The 21,612-nt window shown below is 33.5% G+C and overlaps 1 protein-coding gene across 4 annotated transcripts in view; it reads left to right on the plus strand.

The window, feature by feature from the left end:
• The window catches only part of LOC129232842 (5'-nucleotidase domain-containing protein 1-like), a 109,643-nt gene that overhangs the window by 18,869 nt on the left and 69,162 nt on the right, over nucleotides 1–21,612 (plus strand). For 3 of the 4 annotated variants that reach the window (XM_054866952.1, XM_054866967.1, XM_054866960.1), the window contains exon 1: nucleotides 14,222–14,853. The exons of the other annotated variant lie outside the window; for it this stretch is intronic. In XM_054866952.1, the coding sequence (XP_054722927.1) occupies nucleotides 14,709–14,853 (145 nt within the window). In that variant the 5' untranslated portion in view covers nucleotides 14,222–14,708. Of the gene's footprint in view, nucleotides 1–14,221; nucleotides 14,854–21,612 lie in introns of those variants that run through there. 4 annotated transcript variants of the gene reach the window in all.

Below are 21,612 nucleotides of genomic sequence, written 5' to 3' on the forward strand. Positions count from 1 at the left end.
CATTATTCAGTTAAAATGAAGATTTTCAAACTAAAGTATGAACGACAGACCTGACCTCTAGAGCTTTTTACATAACTAAAAGGATTCTGTGAGTGCAAAAATATTAGGAAATCCTTCTTTATATTAATTAGAGAATATTTGGACTTTTATCAACTAACTTTTATTTTTCTTTTACCTGTATTATACAACAAAACAGTAAAAAAAAAACTTGCTTCAATGAAGTCTAGTAAATGTCTAGCAAGGTATGCAAAAAAAAGTCCGCTAATATGTGATTTATTATTCCCATCAGCATTTCAATTTCAATGATATTGCAACTTGATTGTTGATCAAAACATCATGTGTTGATCAAAACATCAAAAATCTAGTTTTAAGAATTGATATACATTGTAGTATGTTTTTTGTACAGGGTTGCTATTATTACGGGTATCTTAATTCTCCGATATGGAAATCGACATCGAATATCAGCAAGTAGCTGCACTTATTTTCGGTATTTTGTAGATTATGCTGGATGTGTCTTGAACCGAGCACCAAAAAATTGTTTTAAAATAAGGGCTTTCATGTAATTTATGTAAGTGCATATTCAAAATTCCTTTTCATTTTGTTATTTCTGATTGAAAATTTGTAGATATTTGTGTTTGAATATCTTTAATCTACAACTTAACTTTCTGACTTTGAAAAATCTGTTCAAAAGCATATAAAGTTGAGTTGATGTTTCCAAATGGATTATAGGATGAAGAAATGTATTTAGCAATATTATAAATCATGTGCTTCCATTTCCGCCTTATCGATATACAGTGTAATAAATATTTTCATAAAATTAAGACTACTATAATGTAACTTTTGTTTTGTGATTATGAAGTCAATCTAGGCAATTAATAGCGAGTAGTTTTGACATGAACCAATCAATGTAAAAACATTAAGTAGTTGTGCATAAATGTAAAGACTATATGCTATTGACAGTGCTAAGTATTTATCTTAATTTTATTTAAATAAATGTTGCCAAAAGGTTTTTTTGTTTGTTTCTTTTGACTTGTCATTCGATTTTTAAAAAGTAAGTACACTACGGATGTAAAACTTTTAAAGCCTTTCTTTTAGAAGTAGTTGGTCTTAAAACGATTACTGAATAAAATTCGGGATCGTACCCTATGCAATATTATTCGTAAATTAAAGCGATCTCCTGAAAAATTATATGACCCTTTGCTTACATTGATATGCTTCGTCCCCCCCCCCTTTGAGCAATTTTGTTTATTATTTTCGGCAGTCACTTTGACGTTTCTCATTATATTTGTTTTTGTAATTGGTACATACGTTACGACTCACGTGTAACATTGTGGCGTGACCAATGAAATTATGAAAACTGAGTTATGTATCATTTATTTTTACAGACAACACATTTTTTTCACATCTTGTTCTTTTTTTTTTTTTGTTATCTTGTTTTTATTAAGTTACTTATTTTGCAGTCAGTAAGTCTTTTTGCATCTTATGGGTTTTTTCTGGAAATGATATTTTTGGGCGTTTTGTTTGGGTATGGTTTAGAAAATTTAAATGAAATCCGTTGTGAGTAGGAAATATATAAATACTGCGATTTGTTTTGCCTTTTGTTTTTTTTATTTAAATGCTATTTTGTTTTATTTTGAAGCGTTACTTGCGCCATTGTGCTGCATTTATACAAGTGCAGCACAACGGTGGAGGGAGTAGAAGCCGACCGATGGAGTAGAAGCGAAGTCATTTGCGTATTTTCATCATTCCTGGAATTTCATCCGTGGAATGGAATCATTCCCTTTTTTTTTTTTTTTTTTTTTTAAGGCTGTCTCAATTTTAAGTACTTCAATGTTTTCAGTTAATTTTTTTCATTTCGTGCTCTAATATAGCATATTTTAACATTTTTTTAAATCTCAATTTAAATTTTAACCGTCTTAATATCTACTCGGATGTTTACCCAAAACTCCATAAATTAATCTTACTTTTGTGTATTGTGCACTTTTGTAATTTGATTTATTACAACAAGCTAGATATTTTTCCTAAAACCATTAGAAAACGTCGGGGATACCCAGCTAGCACACGAACATTCGGCCAAAGTTAGCTTATTACGTTAGACTTATGTCGGCCTCTTACGTTAGAACATACGTTAAAGTGCACCGTCGGAAAACGGTTATCCAACGATTGGTTTCCAACGTTATCTCAACATTTTTCCAGCGCTGTTCCTACGTAAAATGCAACGGTGAACCAACCAATTCCAAACGTTATTCCAATGTAAATTACAACAGTTAAACTACACTTCTTAACATTATCCCAATATAAATTTCGACGCTTATCCAACAATTTTCCAACGTTAGCTGCAACGTTAGACTGATTATTTTCCGACGCTATTCTGATGAAAAATCAACATTTAAGTAACTATTTCCCAATGTTATTGAAATTTAATATGCGCAACCTTAATAGTGTGCTACCTCAGATTGCTTTCCAGCCTATTTCATTTGAATTTTTTATTATTTTCCCCTCATCAAATCAATATACTTTACCAAATATATATCAAATCATTATTATTTTACAAGCGTAGAAATAGAAATACTAAAAATTAAAAAAATATGCTGAAGCATGAAAATTCTTATATGCTAAAATAAATTAAAATATAGTAGATAAATAGTTGCATCATGTATAGTACCTATAATTTATGTGACTTTTTGCCCTTTGTGACATCATAACCTTTATTGCTACCTCTGATTGTTCTCAAACCTGTTTCATTTAAAGTTTTTACTATTTTCACTCATTACTTTAATATATTGTTTCAAAGAGTAAAAATGCTCCAAAAAAAAAAAAAAAAAAATGCAATTTATCATTTCTCTATCATTTACAAACGTTTCAATAAAATATGAACAAAAATTAAGATATTTATAATTCTTACCTTTTATTTTTCTGAATAATTACTCGAAAATTATCTTCATAAGCATACATTAGTTTCTTTTTTCTTTTTCAGGAAATATTAATTACCAGCAAGGTTATTCTTAAGACAGAATAAAATCTTTGACTTTAAAATTCTGCCATGAAAAATAACCTAGCTTGTTTGAAGGTTCAATTTTGCTTTGACCTGAAATAAGAATAAAAATTAAAAAAAAAAAAAAAATCATACGCATACACGTTCAGTTAGTAAATCTTCATAACAATTAAAATGACGTAGGTTAAACTTGAATATCATGAAAAGTACTTATTTTATTGTTTTGCCGAACTATATTATACTCTCCCATTTCATTCAAAAGTTCATGTTCATTGATTTTTTTTTTTTTTTCATTTTATTATTATGGAAGGAATTTTAATGTATTTTATCCATCAACGAGAAAAGTTCATTCAAAGACACAATTTTATTTCTATGGTAAATTGCACGTGTAATTTGTATGACTAGCAAACTGTTTTTAAATATTGTGCGTTTAAAATTACCTTCAAGGCTAAGCAAAGGAACGACACGAAATTCTGAAACAAATTCAAAGCATTCACAAAATTCTCTAGAAAACTAGTTAAAGCATCTATCAAAAAAAAAAAAAAAACAGTTCGAATGCGCAAAAATTTTTAAGAATTTCGATTCATCGGAGACCCCCCAAATCGGGAGTCCCCCCCCCCCCGTTAAAAAAAGAGAAAATTTATTGAAAGAAAGAAAAACAGTTGGAAAAATGAATTGATTTACTTTGGAAGACTTGAACTTGCGAGGATTGAACATTCGCAGTGAGCAAGTACGACACGTGTGAATGTGTATGTGACCCTGGAATGAAAAGAAAATGGCTATGCGCACTCCTCCCTCACCCTTTTCAAATCCTGGGTCTCAACAAGACTGCAGAGGCGGGGGGGGGGGGGGCTTATGGGACGCATTTACGCACGCTTCGCAGAACGCGCAAATCAGCAACGAGCTTGCAATGAATGGGCATAAATGTGAAACAGGTTTGAAGGTTAGAAATAAGTTGGGAATGCGTTTAGTCGGATATAGGTTGGTTTTAAACCATCCTCCGATGCTTTGAATGATCGAATGAGCGTATGAAAAAAAACAATATCTAACCAAAACATATTTCCAACCATTGCGATGCATTTTCAACCTTTCTCCAACGTAAATCCGATGGTTTGTGCTACCTGGGTATGATCTTCAAAACTCGTTGTGATCACATCACTCAACCGTCTGGTGGTGAATTAAATTCAATCGGTATGACATTGAGATTTTCTTTTTATCACTCTGGGTTGACTTGAAAATTTCAGTGCGAAAAGCGTCAAGAGTCATTGTAGCAGAGATAGCTAAATTTTGGATGAAAGCCAGAATTCTTAAGCAAAGTCTACTGCGCTATACCTTCAGAAATTAGAGTTATTATTTGAATGACGGAAGCCGTTGAGAAAAAACAAAAAGAGATACACATTTACTTAGAAAATAAAACAGAGGACATTAACTTCAATCATGTAATTGATATTGCCTATGCAAATCAATTTTACGATTTTTTTCCTTCTAAAAAGATGTTTGTTGATAAAGAGAAAAGAGTTTAGAACAGTGATGGCCAACCTTTTTCTGCCCGAAGGCCGCATCTCATTTTAAAAACATTCTCGCGGGCCAGAACATACATAAAAAGTCAAAACATTTCATTATTTTCTAAATAACGCGGGAAAATATGAAAAAAAGGAAAGAAAATTACTGCCCAATAATTGTTGTTATCATTATTTATTAAATACATGTTTTATATATATATATATATATATATATATATATATATATATATATATATATATATATATATATATATATATATATATATATATATATATATATATATATATATATATATATATATATATATATATATACCAATTATTGAATATATGACTCTAAATTTGTGTCATTATCACTAATGGTGCTTTTCGATTTGTAACATTGGACAAAATAACAGGCCACATGGATCGGCTTCGCAAGCCATAGGTTGAGCTTGTTTAGAAGATTCAGAAAACGAAAATGTCAAGACGGGCAGCAATAGCAATGTTTAGTGCTACAAATTAGAGGTGCGAAATCGATGACAAAACAAACATTGATGTTCAAGATGAAAACATCGATGTTTATCGATACATTAGCCAAAGAACATCGATATTTTGAAACATACATGTTTTATAACATCGAATATTTTAATATATTTATTAAAACATAGTGAACTCATATTAATACTTCTGTGGTAGAAGTGATATCACAGTATGTATTAATAAATTTGTCTGTATTAATAAATGTCTAAGGTTTTTGAGATCAATGAAAAGTCAATGATAATCATAATATAAGGAATATCTACGAATTATTTAAAATAACTTATTTTCAAATTAAATAACACAAAGGAATATGCAACTGGTGCATAAATTCAAAATACGAAAACATTCGAACATCAAAACAAATTATTTAGAATAATTGCGTAACTCTTCTTAATTTTCCCTCGAATAATACAAAAACAAAAAATGTGATCTTTCTTATGTTAATGCGAACTAGTTTGAGAAATTGGTATACGTTTTCGAACGAGATAACAAAAAAAAAAAAAAAAGATTAATATTAAGAATAAAAAGGTGTTCTAGAAAAATTTTTTGCAACTGAATAACAAGGAAGAATTTTGCAAATATACTGAAAGCACACAATATATTCAAAGCTTGTAAATTGTTTAGAAATTTAACATATATTCTTCTAACAGCATGATTAGGTACATGTTTAAAGTAAAATTATAATTTATATGGCAACGACTTATAAAAGGGGGGTGGGGGAGGGGTTAAGTAGGAAACAAGTAGAATAACGCGGAATATTAGAGTTAAGACTTAGTCAACTCCTGGAAACATGAATTGTTTCGCTGATGACGTAAAAGTTATGAGGATTGTAAAAAATGAAAAACAAGTAAAACAGCTTCAAGAGGATTTAGATCATATTACAAAGTGGACAGATAAATGGGGTATGGCGGTTAATGTAGGGAAATGTCACAGTGCTACACTTAGGTCATGGAAAAAGCGTACGAATTATTATTTACAAAATTGGGTCATTAGTCAGGCAGAAAATGTTATAGTCCGGTCAATTTAGACAATTGAAATAACAAAAATTCCGGGAAAGCTAAATTTTTGTAGGGACCTTGGGCTTACTATTACAAATAAGTTGCCAAAAGTCCCCATCGATCCCATGTGCGCTAAAAAAGTTATTCAGGGTCAAAGGTCAAAATTTTAGGTTTTTTGGATTTTTCTCAAAAACAGTAAGTTTTATCGAAAAGTACCGCAGACCAAAGTTGTAGATCTCAAAATTCTCTATAAAAATGGTCCTTATGATTTTTTTCTCCAAGACCAATCCTTCCCAGATATTGCGTACTCTCAAAACACAGCCAGTCATTTACAGAATCCCCTCTACTCGCGTGGCCTTGAATAACATCTGGCTATTCTAGTCCGTGTGGCATCGTTCACGTACCCAGAGGTGCCCAACCCACTAAGAGCAAAGGCGCACCCCCCTCATTTTCGATGAAATCCCCCCCCCCAAAAGCATGCCTCCCCCCAAATGAAAAATACTCCTCAAAACAATCCCCCTAAAAATTTCGATGGCGCAGTCTGGGCCATGACCCCTCCTGGGGGGGGAGGGCACCCCTGACGTACCTGCTTCTTTTAGAGTTAAACGTGCAGTTCGAGTGAATAAACGTATTTATCACAAGGTCTACTGTTGTTTGTGCTAATCAATATTTAAGAAAAATGTAACAATTTCGCTTTATTTGCAATAAACTTTTGACTGAATGTGAAACTGTTGTGCTGGGCAGTTATGGAATGCAAACTTTAATCGATGCAAGTCTCGTGAGAAGTTATAAGAATGCTGATTATTTAAGAAGTCAAAAGTCCGTTACAATTCGCGTGGATTGCTGAAAATCATACACCCGGAAAAATTCAATCTCTGCAGCAACGTGAGGATAAAAAGGCCAGTACTTCAAAAATAAGTCCTCCTCGTACTGTAGCGCGATTAAGTGAATTTGGATCCAGCTTTTGTTTTTAAAAACACCGCTTATTTTGGGGCTGTAAAGCGGATGAGGAGGCTGAGAAGAAGAAACACAGAATAATAAAAGAAAAATTCATAAAGCAGCGACTAAATCATACTCAAAATTAAAACGTGCAAGAGCAACTTTTGACACACCTCAGAACGATCTTTAGCTAATTTTAAAAGGGATTCTTTGAATGTAAGTGTGGAAACTTTATAAATTTTTCTGCGATAATTCTGCGTTTTGTTCTTTTCAGCCTCTTCATCCGCTTCCTCGCCACAAAATAAGCAGTGTTTTTTACAACAAAAGCTGGATTCAGATTCACTTAATCCCGCTCTTGTTCGAGGTGGACTACTTACTTTTGAAGTACTGACCATGCTCATTAGGGTGGATTAAAAAAAATCAAAATCTGATAAACGCTAATAGCCCGGAAAAGTTGCCCTTTGTAGAGATATTTGGTTCAACAAAAGGATTTCGACCGCAAAAAATATCTTGAGGTGTCGCTCGCGCCTCGAAATTGACCATTAATGCATAAAAACTGGAAAAAGTTATAATAATTTCATCAAATATCAAAATTTGAGAAATTTGATGTTATCGTCTTAAGAGTAGGCTTTTTGTGTAGATTACACATTGCATAAAATCATTTTAATAATAAACTGTATTTTTAAGTTCCACACATGCGTTGAGTCTTGAATTTGACCAATATAGTCAGAATTGAATAGCATCGTGTGGCTCCGTACTTAGAGAAAAAAATATTAGAAGTTATGATTTGTAAAAGTTTGCTTTCATATTAATTAATTCTTACATAGATACGAAAAAAAAATAAGTAGTGAAAGCATTTCTTATCTAGTTAAAAAAATTTTTAATTCTCCACTTAGCAGATAACTTAGGCTCAAAATGTCAAATTTACCTATGATAGAGAACAAATTTTAAGTATAAAAATTTTTAAATAATGTGGCTTGCAACAGCCCACATCAGTCACCCTTTGAAACAAAAGACGTTGCTAAAAAAAATTTAATGGGTTTTGAGCCCTCAAACTGTAACCACATTGATTACAATAAAACATAAGTTTGGCATGCGAGTTGAACTATTTTACTTCTCATAATTTTCAGTCTTGATTGAAATTGTGGCTTGATGGTATTGTGGCTTAATATTTCTAGATTCTAATCTGACTCGAATAAATCCATTTATATCATCCATTTATATAATCCCTTTTGGTTAGGCAGCAAACTGTACCTGACATTTATTTTTCTTATTTTACCTATCGTCTCACTGCATTAGTATGACATGTGAGGTTTTGAGTACCTGACACTTCTTTTTCTTATTTTACCTATCGTCTCGCTGCTTTAGTATGACGTGAAGTTTTGAAAACCATACTACTCAGTAGGTACGCCACCAAGCAATTTCTTTCAAAGTTTTATCGGAAGTCCCCTTTTTGAAAGAGGGAGCTGCCGAGTTTTACCAGTTCTGCTTATCGATGAGCTCATGGCAGTCTCTCTGCTTCAAAATTGAAATCTGGAATTATACATGTTCATTGTCCATCTTCGAACTGATCGTCGTAATCCGTCTTGAAACAAGTTCTCTGATGATGGTCATCCGCAATGCCTAGTGTTATATTTTTTAAATTCTCAAAGTTACCAGTTTGCAGAACAAGAGCTGATGTTCTAAACATAGTACGATGGCAAGTTTAAAAAATTCAATTGTATAGCGAAAATTTACAATTTCAGATTTGAACTTGAGTTTTTTGATAAGCAGAAGTGGGAAAACGCGGATCATCTTCTTAAAAAAGGAATATCAGATAAAACTTTAAAAGAAATGGTGCTTGAGGGCGTAACTACTGAATTATATGATTTCCAATACCTCACGTTATACTAAAGCAGTGAGACGATGCGTAAAATTAGACAAAGAAGCTTCAAACACAGTTTGTTGTCTAACCAAGAGAGATGGATTTCTTAGAGTCAGATTAGAATCCAGAAATCTTACTCACAATGTATCACTAAGGCCAAACATTGTCAGAAGTCAAGATAATAATGCGACTCGCCAGCCAAACTATGTTTTATTGTATGAAATGTGGTTACAGTTTGAGAGCTCAAAACACATTTAAAGGGGGGCAGTTTTGAGGGGTATTTTTCTCAGTTTTTGGAGGGGGCTCTTGCTTTTTAGGGGGGGGGGGGGCTCCACGATATTGAGGGGTGCGCCCATGCCCTTAGTAGGTCCGGCCCCTATGGGTACGTGAACGATGCCACACGGACTAGAATAGCCAGATGTTATTCAAAGCCACGCAAGTAGAGGGGATTCTGTAAATGACTGGCTGTGTTTTGAGAGTACGCAATATCTGGGAAGGTTTGGTCTTGGAGATAAAAATCATAAGGACTATTTTTATAGAGAATTTTGAGATCTACAACTTTGGTGTGCGGTACTTTTCGATAAAACTTACCGTTTTTGAGAAAAATCGAAAAAACCTAAAATTTTGACCTTTGACCCCGAATAACTTTTTTAGCGCACATGGGATCGATGGGGACTTTTGGCACCTTATTTGTAATAGTAAGCCCAACGTCCCTACAAAAATTTAGCTTTCCCGGAATTTTTGTTATTTGATCACTATTTTTATGTCTAAATTGACCGGGCTATTATTGATCTTGGTGTTTTAATAAATCAGGATTTCAAGTTTAGTTAACAGTGCAGCATTGCAAGTAACAAAGTCTACAAAATGCTCGGGCTTATCAATAGATCTATTTCAAACAAATCTAAGAAGGTTCTTCTGCCTTAAAATAGGAGTTTAGTAAGACTTCATTTGGAGTATGCTGTTCAGTTTTGGTCTCCTTATCTCAGGAAAGATATCTCCGTATTGTATTGGAAAGGGTTCAAAGAAGAGCTAGTAGACTAGTAAGGGGACTTTCAGATTTAGATTATGATACTAGACTTAAAAGGCTAAAAATGTATAGCCTGGAACAAAGGAGAGTCAGAGGGGACATGATTCAGTTATTTAAATTTATGATGATGAAATATGTTAATGCGTTAAATTTTTGCACGGAAAGCAGGAAGAGGGGTCATTGTTTTAAGCTTTTCAAATCTCATGCTAACTTGGAAATTAGGAAAAATTACTACCTTAGTAGGGTCTTACAGCAGCTTATCGGAAGAGGCGGTAATGAGCAAGTGGGTGGATAAGAGAGCCATTGATCTTCGTTGGGGACTAATAAACTGACTAGGACCAGCCTAGCTGGGCCCAGAGCCTGTTGCTGGTCGTCACATTTGTATTTTCCTTTTGACTCAGACAATATATTATACAAAACGTTCCGACGGGATGGATGTAGCGACCATTGATCAATGATGTATTTTTTACCATTATTGTATTTCCATAAACATGATCTTGAGTCTTCCCCCCCCCCCCCATTTTTGGTTAAACTATAAAGCATGGACATCGAAAAAATATCGAACGTTTAAGCATCACTGTTAGCAAAACATACACCCTTAAATTTCGATCTTGGGGGAAAATATCCATCCAACCCTTATACATCAATGTTAAAAAAACATATCGACCCTTAAACATCGATGATGTTTTTTTTTTTTTTTTTTTTTTACAGTGAGGTAGAAACCCTACTACAGATGCTGAATCAAGTTAGAATGTTAATCTCGATTGCGAAAACTGATTTAAATTGGTTCGGAGCATTAAATGATGTATTCAAAAACACATTGCTCTGTTTAGAAATCAGTATCAGAGAAAATTTTTGAACATTTAGCAGAAGATATTTTTTTCTTTGCATTATCACTGCTAGATAATCAAATGCCTATTTCAGGGGGGGAGATCAAATTCATGATACTTTATCATACTATCTTTGAATCTTAAAAAGAATGGACATACCAGTGGGCTTCCACAACATAAATCCTAAGAGTTGAAACCATTATTTCAACGCCTTGAAATATGTAGAAGCTTAAAATGTAAAAGCATTGCTTTGATAAAAAAGAATAATAGGAATGTTTACTAGAAGAGGACCTATCTTTCAAGTTTTAATGGAAGCCTTAGGCGACCGAGATAAAAATCTTTTTATAACAATAGTATTTTTCACTTCTTAAATAACTGACGAAAAAATAATGCCGCCCCCCTCCCCCGCCCCCCCCCAAAAAGAAAGAACATACTGAAAGTTCCCGATCCTGGGGGGGGGGGGGAGTTAAAGGTGGGAAGGAGGAGCCATTTTTTGTGGTTTTTGATTATATCTCTGAAACGGCTGGAAAAATGTGTCCCGAATAAAAGTGAAAGTTAACTAACGTTATTGTAAAATTGTTTTCATACATATCACATTTCCACTGGTTTTTTAGGTATGCTTTGTTAAAAGCTAACCTTAACTAAAAGCATACCTGAGTATTGGTTGTTAAAAACCAATACTTTTCGGGAAAGAAAAAAAAATTATCACGTTCTTTTTGTCTCAGAGTGTCTGTGCCAAACAAGTGCTTAAGGAATCTTGTGCAACAATCATGTGACTAGGACCCTGACGGTTTTCTGTGTCTTGAAAATCCACCGGCTGAACACTTGAACTGCAAATTCAAACCTGATGACAAAGAAATACGAAGCCTATGAATAATCACCGCGACACCCAGCTAACAAGCAATCAAAAACTATGAAGTTCTAGCATGTACTCAATTTCGTTATTCTTACTGAAGTGAATATATGACGCTGTAGCATGATAATGAAAATTTTAATAATAGAAATAAGGTAAATGCAGCTGACCGGCAGCACCTTTTAGTAATTATAGTTTTTATTACATTATTACTAATCATATTTTGAAAGTGTTTATATGGAATATGGACTGACAATAATTAGAAAATGAAAATATCATCTTTAAGGTGACGTCTTGGTTTTATTCTGAGGCGGAAGGGTCATGTCACCAGCAGTGGAAAAGTTATTCTAAGAAATTGGTAATGTATTGATGTCTTCGTCGTTCCCTTCGTCCTGGATAAATATTTTGATTCCGTTGTTGCAACTGCCCTTTCAATTCAATGTTGTGACGATTTTTAGTTTAACGATGATTTCCTACAAGTGACCGGGAGGTCACTTGTAGAAAAGCAATCGATCAAAATCATCTTCAAGATTCCGTCAGGAACAACATCCGATTGCGAAAGTTTCGGCACGAGTTGGTCATTCCTCCTTTCCCAAACCCTCAACCCGGTACTTCACCATTAAGTTCCTAGCTACAGGTGTACCTGGTGGTACGGCAGAGTTAAGAGATCAGTCTTGATGTTTGCAGTTACTTTGATAAATGATCTGTAACGAAACTCGTTGATGGACTTATCTGTGGCTAGAGCACCATACTTTGAGACTATATATGACCCCAGCAGCCTCAATGGATTCAGGGAAAGAAGAACTGTTGATATATACCTTAGATTTCTGGTACATTTTGACAGCAGAATGTTGTGATCAGTTGGGGATTTGGCTAGCAAGAGAACAACCAGGAGGACTTCCTCAAAAATGATAGCTACCGAAGAATTTTGCCATCTCATGATGACCGTCTTCGCAATATCAACGTCAACTTCACCTAAAGCTTGGCGCGTATTTGTCTCGTTTTTCAACAGCTTCATCATTAGCGGATTTGTCAGGTGAATGTTGTTATGAAAGTTGGACAGAAACTTTCCTGTCCGTCATTTCAATTTTCTAACTGACATTGATGTCCATATGGTTTATACATGTGTCTCTTTTTGCCCAACAGTTTTGAAGACTAGGTATAATCAGTAACAACAAATTCAAATTAAATTACATCAAAGTCGTTATCAATTTCCTTAAACTGCATATATATACTGTTGTCTTTCTGCACGTCCTCAGTCTAACACCAATTCATATTGCATATACGTAATTTTGCAAATCTTCGTCCGATTCCTTGGTAAAGTACTGCCCATACATAATGTCGCACTTTTTTTTTTTCAACATTTTTTACCCCCTCCCCCTCCCTTTTGTCACAAAGTTCATTTTACAAGCTATTTTTCATAAACATATTCGTATTAAAAAATGCTTGGTGTCGCAATTCTTACTCTTTCCTTCCCCCTTGTCACAATTTCACGACCCCCCCCCCCTTAATCATTTTTGTTGTAGTAATCCACAAATACTTCTTTATTGTCTATCAGGATTGTCGAATTCATTGAAAAAAGAGGAAGTGCGTGTTTGAAACTCTGTAACTTTTGATTGGTTGAGTAAAATATAACAAAATAACATATCAAATTGAAGGAAATTTAAAGCTATACAACTTTGTCGTTGACAATTTTCATAAATACTGATCCTCGGAGGCACTATGAGCAAATGTTTGACAAAAAGAGAGAATTTTTCCGAAAATCATCGAGTTTTCATAACATATACCCGGAAAATTATGGGAAAATTGACAAATATGTGTAGAACCAGTTTCATAGGAAGTTTATTTAGCTTGAATTTTTATTTTAAACACATTTTTCATACTGTTTCTGGCATTTTCTCGAAAAACACAAAATTTTCTTCCTCCCTCCCTTCCACCTTTAGCTCACCCCTAGGGGTGGGGACTTTTAGTATGCTTACTTACTAACCACCCCTAACATTATTCTGAAGTCAAAAATTATCGCATATTCCATGCACGCTACAATGTATTCATTGACTGGACTAAAATTTTACTTTATCATTACGTTTTCGCTTATTCGAAGTTTTCCCCCCTTTTTTCTTTCTTAATTTCTTTTTCTTCTTCCTTTCGTTCTTCTTTTTTCTTTCTTTTTTTCTTTTTTGCATCAGTGTTGCCGGGCCCCCTCCCAAGGCCCGTGCCCCTTGTTCCTGACTGGGCTGACATGGCCTCTCGTCGGGCCTGATTCTAAGTCTATTTAAATCAACAAGTTAATACATTTTTTTTTCTTGTTAGAGACCTAATATTGTAATTAGAGTGATTTTTATGATTTTGTCAAGTAATGACGGTTAATATGAGCAATAGTTTTCAAAAAGTTTTTCACATGATCAAAAGACGTCATTGAAAAGGAAAAGAACGTCGAAAAATCACCAAGAATATTTATCTTTCTTCTGGCCATACGTCATCTCCAAATCTGTTATTTACTAGTTTAAACAAATCTCTAAAAATACGTATTCGGCCCACTTTCTATGACGAGTTACAAACGCCAGCTTTTTCCCGCGTCTACTTAGGTGTGGAAAAAAAAAAAAAAAAGATGCCCACAGTAAAAAGAAAAAGATGTTAATGGCGAATGTAGAACGTTTGCGAAACGGAAACTTCAAAAGTGAAAAGAAGAGTAGCGCGCTTTCAGACGCACGCAGATCTTGGATATGTTCATTACTTCATGGAATCGACATGGTTAAAATGGAAGCAATTTTCTAACTTGGAAAACTTAACTGTTAGCAAAAAAAAAAAAAAAAATTGCAACAGCATGGTATTCTGAATTTATGAAGTATGTTTATATGAATGTTGTCATGTAATTATTTATTCTTTGACGGACGTTTTAAACTTGGTGTTAGTATTCGCTCGAAAAGACTAAAATTTTGCTGCATTACTGAAAGAGAATTTCTAAACTAAAAGGTTAATCTGAAAATTTTGGCACGTCAAATAAAGTTTTGTAATTTTATTTCGCTTTTTTATTTATTTTAATAATTTTGAATGAAAGTTATAACGTGCGAGTGAGGTTGTTGTTTGAAAATACAATAGTTTTAACTAAATAGAAGAATCGTATCTTTCTTAATTTTGGACTGCAAAAAATATTAATATGAGTTGCAATCGAAGATCTAGTGCTCCTGGATTAAAATTCACTGGAAGGCGTCGAAGTAGTGCCACATATGTGGTAGCAGCGGGAAGAAGATGCAGCTTATCAACTTATACCACAACATCAAGAGTTAGAAGTAATTCTAAAGGTAATACAATTTTCTAAGTGTTTCTGTTAATATAAAGAATGGTTTAAAATCTGTGTGTTAATATTTATCATTTTTCAAGACTCATAGCATATATTTGAATACTAATTTCAAATTCTTTGCTGAGTTCGTTTTAAATTACTTTATAGGCACACCTCAGTAAATATTTTTGATTGGTTAGTAACCAATGATTACTCCAAAGAACCTCATAGCGAAGAGAACTGTCTGGGGAAAATTGGAATTTTTTTCTGAAGGGAGAGGGAGAGAATAGGTCCTCTCTCTCCCCACCGCTTTTTTTTTTAAACAAGTTTCAACTCGGGAAAAATTAAAAACACTGAAATTATAGCGTAAAATAATGTATTCAGAAGTTTTTAAGATTTCAGCGCCAATGCTTTTTTTTTTTTTAATGCCTTTTTTTTCTTTGTTTGGTATCCCACATGAAAACACTAACTTTGAAAATGAAAGGTGTAAAATAATTTTTTCTGTGAATCAGAGTATTATATACTACTTTTCTCACTAAAGCTGTAAATGTTTGCTCAAGATAAAATTATGTCACTAACATCAATTAATGGAAATGTTAATTATATAAGTGTATAATATATGTTTAAACACATGTGGATAAATGCATGCACCAAACTTATATTTGAAATTTTTATATTAGAAAAAACTATGGCAACTTCCTATTTAAAACTTTCACAATTAACAGGAGAAGAAAAGCTGCGAATTTCAAAAACTTGACATAACAGTTAACAAAAATCACATCTTACGCAAAAATAAAAGGGGATACTAGTAGCTAAAAGATATGAAGAAAATTATATGTAAAAGCTAAAAACGAACAATAACACAAGAATAAGCTTAAAAAACATTTAATATCTATAATATTAGAACATATCCATTAAAAAAAAGTGAAAAGACCCGAGAATAACCCGACTGCCAATAATCGAGAGTTTACTGTATTTGAGTATTTTTTGCTGATTTGAACTAGGGAAGCTATTGTCAGAGACAGAAGGGCTAATTTTCAGTCAAACTTATCAGTTAAAAATTTAAAAAATGGATTAGATATTTTTTAATATTAAACACTTTTTTTTCTTAGAAAAAATAGCCGATAAATAACCACATTACAAAATAATAATTTTTCTACTTTAGATTTTTTTCTTTTCCACCGCTTGAAAATTTTCGGAAATTTTACACCTCTAGTACCATATATTAAACAAATCCGAACGAAGTAAAACATTAATTACGAACAAATACCTTTGTGCTGAAAATTAAATAATTTTGTGTTTTTTGTTTTAGTTAAATTCCTTTTTTTTGGGGGGGGGGGGGTATTTATATTGTCTCCTGTTCCACCGTGTTGTTTTCCTGGGATGACTTTTTCATCCAGAAGCTCACACTTATTTGCATTGAAAAAGGTGATCCTAGTAATACCGAAACACGTGTTCAGTAATACAGTACTGATATCCAACTGTACTCTGACAGGGATGGATACAAGGGGAGGGTCGTGCCCCCCCCCCCAACCGTTGACAATATTATCCATACTTTATGAATAAAATGTAAACGAGTGCTGTAATCTTTTCAATTCATAAATCATTTTTAAAATTAAATATTCAAAATACTACTTCCTTTCCCTGCTTATTAAATTAATTACTAGAAATTGCGCCCTACAAGGTGCCTCATTCCTGGCCGATGTGGTGCTTTTTATTAACACCTAAGCAGCTGTAGACATTTTTCTTGCCCAAAACGCTATATTTTTAACACAGACCCCCCCCCCCGCCCCCCAAATGGCTGTTTGTATCCACCCCTGACTATGGAGCAGTCGGCACTACCTTCAATAGCATGCATTAAATAAAGGTATTTCTGTGTAATCTTTACATTTGAAGGATGTACGGAAGAATGGCGAAGTGTCACTTTTTGTTGGAGTTGATTTCAATTGTCAAAACAAAACAGTATGTTTATAGGTGTGGTTTTCACTCCCAACCTGCGGATCACAACTGTTATTTAAAATCCTCCCCCAATGAGTGACGACTATTTATTCATGGAAATTTGAATCAGGATTCAGCTGAGGAAAATGAGTCATTCGAAAACTACATTTTCTGGTCCTTACCTTCGCGTTGTTAGCAGGACGCTCTTAGCAACTGAGTTACTGGGTCTCCAACCACTCGAACTCGAGGTGCTATACACTAAGGTAAATGCATAGTAAAGCAACAAAATAAATTTCAATTGGTGCCTCTAATTTGCTGAAATATTTTTAGAAAGTTAAACAACGATTTACCATGTTAAAATCAATGACACCTTTCCTGTTTCCAACAACAGAACTGTAGCTCAGAATCCTGCAATGAGGTTAACATTTTAATGTAAATTTGGGTTAGTATTCCGTTGAAGAAAATAAATCATTGAAACGATATTTTTCGGCCCATGCCAATTCGAACTCACGAACTTCGCATTATTAACACGATGTTCTAGCCAACTGAGTCAACACGTTTCCATATTAGGATGCATTGAAGCAATCTTTACTAATAATAAAGCTGAAAGTCTGGATCTCTGTCTCTCTGGATCTCCGTCTCTGGATCTCTGTCTGGACCGTTCGGTCGATTTTCCTGAAATTTGGCACCAAATTAGTTCGTAGGATAGGGGTGAGCACATCGAAGCAATTTCTCGAAAATTCGATTTTGTTCTTTTGCTATTCCAATTTTAAGAAATTTCATCGAGCAAAATTATCATAACATGGGGTAGTAAATTATCATAACGTGGTCGAGTAAATTATCATAACGTGTGCGCGCATTATCATAAAATGGGCGATGAACATAGCAAATTGGCGAGAAATTCAACATCCATTATTTGTAAATATACAGGCGAACCAATTGAAACTTTTAGTTTTTCTACTACGGGCAAAGCCGTACGGGTACCGCTAGTGCATAATAAAAAATAAAAAAAATTAACAGGGTGGCGACAGATCAGGGAGATCAGGGAAAAGTCAGGGAACTTTATTAATCAGGGAAATATCAGGGAATTTCGAAAAAATAATAAACATTCAGGGAAAATTGATCAAATGAAGAAAAAAAAATTTTTTTTTTGCTTTGCGAAATCAAATACCTTTATCTCCTATGCATTTTCCACCAATTATTTGTTTAAAAAAAGTAAAATTATTGAGGTGCGATTATACACTTACATATGTTTATGCATTTTTTCCCCCTTAAGATCAAAGTATTGAATCTTAAGTTATTAACCACAGGATAAACTTCCTAAGCTTCTGTGTCTGTAAAGTTATTTATTTTACGTAGTTTGAATTTTTCTGCCAGGCCTTTAATGCTACGTAAAATAAACAACCCTACATGCAAAGAGGAAGCCGCCATTAAAGCCTTTACTCATTGTCTTGAAGTAGCTTGCGTACTGTAATTACAATTTCAAGAAAAAATCTTTTTTTTTTTTTTTTAATTGATTCTGCTAAGAGCTGAAAGGTATTTTACTTGGCATTTTTGATTTAATTACTAAAATTGAATGTTAAATGAAAATCAACTTTTGTTTTTTGCCATTTTATCTTTCGCTGTCGCTTTAGATTATATGAAGGGGTTTTTTTTCTTTTTCAGACTTTAAAATTCTTTAATTTTAAAACCAAGTTATATACTATAAATTTTTAAATTAATTACTGTTTTTTTTACATTTCAACGTTTGTTACAAAAGATTTTTTCCGACTAATAATGAAATCATTTGAAATTGAGTTGTGTACATAAGCAAATATTTTTACTATTTTTTAATAGCTAAAATGCTGTATTCCTTCATTAAAACCTAAGTTCTTGATTAGAGAATAGCTCAATATGATTGGTTGTTTAAAGATTCCAATTTGTTTTACATAATTATGTCCATTATTTACGTAAGTAAAACTGCATTATTTCTATACTTTCACAGTTACTTGTTATTCTCGCAGCAACAATTATGCTGCTTGAAAATTCAGTTCAAAATTATTTCCAAATAAACTTTTTTAGTTTTATCATGATTAGATATTTCTTTAAGAGTGGTTTTAATAATTTCTTAGAATTCTTATGTTTACTGGTTCCTGGAAGTAAAGTATTTGTTTTAGATTTCCTATAATATTTCTTCTTAGATATTTTAATATACAATTTCTACTAAAAAAAAAGCTTATTTTCAAAATTTATTTTTAATTAACAGCTTAAAACGTTTTAAACACTTCATTTTATTTAATATGCAATGGTTTTCAGGTAGCGTAAAGGAAGAAAACCATTATCCATGGTAACGTAAATCAGGGAAATTAAGTGAACTTAATCAAGGAAATCAGGGAAAAGTCAGGGAACTTTTTTTCGCCATTCCTGTCACCACCCTGATTAAATTAATCTTTTAAAAAAAAATTTGCATTGTTGACTGCAGACAATCTTTGTCGCCCGCAGACCTAGCCATGAAGCGTTCACCTGTCATAATGTTGTTGAAAGCTCGTTTTCTACTTCATACAAACTTTTTAAGAGGGGCTGACCATAAATGATGTCACATTTTGTCTGAACTTGTTTGACCCCCTTTTCCCATTTGTAACAAAAAGTCACACTTCACAATATTCCCTTTGTCCATGCAACACTTTTTCTTAATGAATATATTCTTATACAAAAATGCTCGATGCCACACATTTTGTTGCTCCCTCCCTCCTCTTCAACTGTCATGATTTCACGACTCCCCCCCCCCCTCCCTCAGTGGTGACATCATTTGTGGACAGCTGCAGAAGCTATGTTCTAATAATTATTCTATATCTGACATTCATCGAGTCGAATGTCACGAGAATCATGAGAAAGAATTATTTTTTTATAAGTCAGGGATGAGATTTTTCCGGCTTTTGCCGGAATTCCTGCTTTTTTCTGTTGGCTTTTAAAACCTTTCCTCATTTTCCTTCTTTTTTTGCCTCTTTCAGGTCTTATTTTTCTCAAAAATCGGGAAAAAAATGCGATTCTTTTTTTTTGAGCAATCACGATTGCTTATTGTTCTCACTTGACTGTTTTTGACGTTCCTTTGATTTTTCCCACCGCCACCCTCCGCACCATCACCGTCGACGGGCTGCCCACGATGCTGCACCTCTAGCGAAAGCCGTCTCCAGGTTGCATCCATGTCCTACACACACGCATACATACACAACTACACACACACATACACACACATACACCCACACACACCTACACATACAAACACATACACACACGCATACAGACAGACACACACAAAAACATACACACACATACACACAACTACCCACACATTCATGCCTGCACACAGACACAAACACATATGCCTACACACACATACACATACCCCCCCCCACACACACATTCATACACACAACTACCCACACACTTATGCCAGCACTCATACACAAACACACATGCGTAAACACACATACACATAACCCGTACACACAAACACATATCCCCACACACAAACACACACTCCTACATACACACACTCGTGATTGCGAAAAACATAATTTGAATTCAAGATGACAAAATTCAAATTATTTTTTTTTTTTTAATTTCCGGTTCTCGATTTCTTTATTCTATTTTTTTTGCCCTCGAATCTTCATCCTCCGCGATATCTGCCAAAAACGTATGTTTAGTAATCATGCCAACGACGTGAAACACGTGTTGCGCCGAAACTTCCATGCCTCGTTTGAGATTTCAATCTTTTTGCATCCTGCAAGTATTTCAATTATTTTTAATGTTGGGTGGTTTTTTACTATATGCTACCTTATATCTGCTTATTTTATTCATCATTTCAATAATATTTTTATTTTTTGAATTTATTTTAGAAAAAATGCAAAAGTCAATCAAAAATGTGGTTTAGCACCCAGTCTGAAATTGTATTGAAATTTGGCATGTTTACTTTTTTTGTGTATTTAAGAAAGTGCAAAAAATATTTATGGTGAATCTCAAATGGTTTAGGCTTTACAGCCTGTTAAAAGTTTTGAGATTTCAAGATTAAATGAGGGAGCTATTCCCAAGCTATTAGTCGGGGAGTAGATATAAACCCATGTGTGCATGGAATAAACGTAAAGTTATTGATTTATGAATTATGTATTGAATGATGTGAAAATTGATTTCTTTTCGTTTTCACTTTTTGATTTACTAATAAAGCTTGGATATAGGTTTTTTTCTTTCTGATTTAATGTTTGTACCGGCAATTTCAAAAGTGTATTAATACTTTGTGCTGACGCAGGCACTATCTTGCAATTGAGATAGTCCAGGTCTCTGCAGTGGAAAAGCAAGCCCCCCTGACCGGGGCTGTTACCCAACAATACTAATCAGTAAACATAGAAAATTCTCATATTTATGATAGAATAATTTTCGAGTCTTGACATAAGTTGAGTTATCATTTTCAACAATTTCAAATCCACCAAAAGAAAGAAAATGTATTCGTGAAATTAATCCAAGATCAATTAATTTAAAAACTCCAAAAACAGGTTGAATCTTTATATTCTTTTCAAAATTACGTAGATCGTCGAGATAATCGAGCCGGTCGACAAAAAGCTTCTTCTTCTCTTTAAAATCTACATAATTGAGCCGACCATCAAAGTTTACGTCAATTTGTCAATTTGTGACATCGGACACGATCAGTGGAAAATTTTCTCCCGAAATCGTATTAAGAAGTTAGTTTTTAAAATCAAATTTTGGGTTCCAAAGCAAGGAAAACGATTTTCAGTTTTTACTATGAAAAGTATGTTCATCCACATAAAGAAATTTTAGATTTTTCTCTCTGGTTGTAAATTTTTACTTT

The sequence above is a fragment of the Uloborus diversus genome, chromosome 1, assembly GCF_026930045.1.
Source record: "Uloborus diversus isolate 005 chromosome 1, Udiv.v.3.1, whole genome shotgun sequence".
NCBI lineage: Eukaryota > Metazoa > Arthropoda > Arachnida > Araneae > Uloboridae > Uloborus > Uloborus diversus.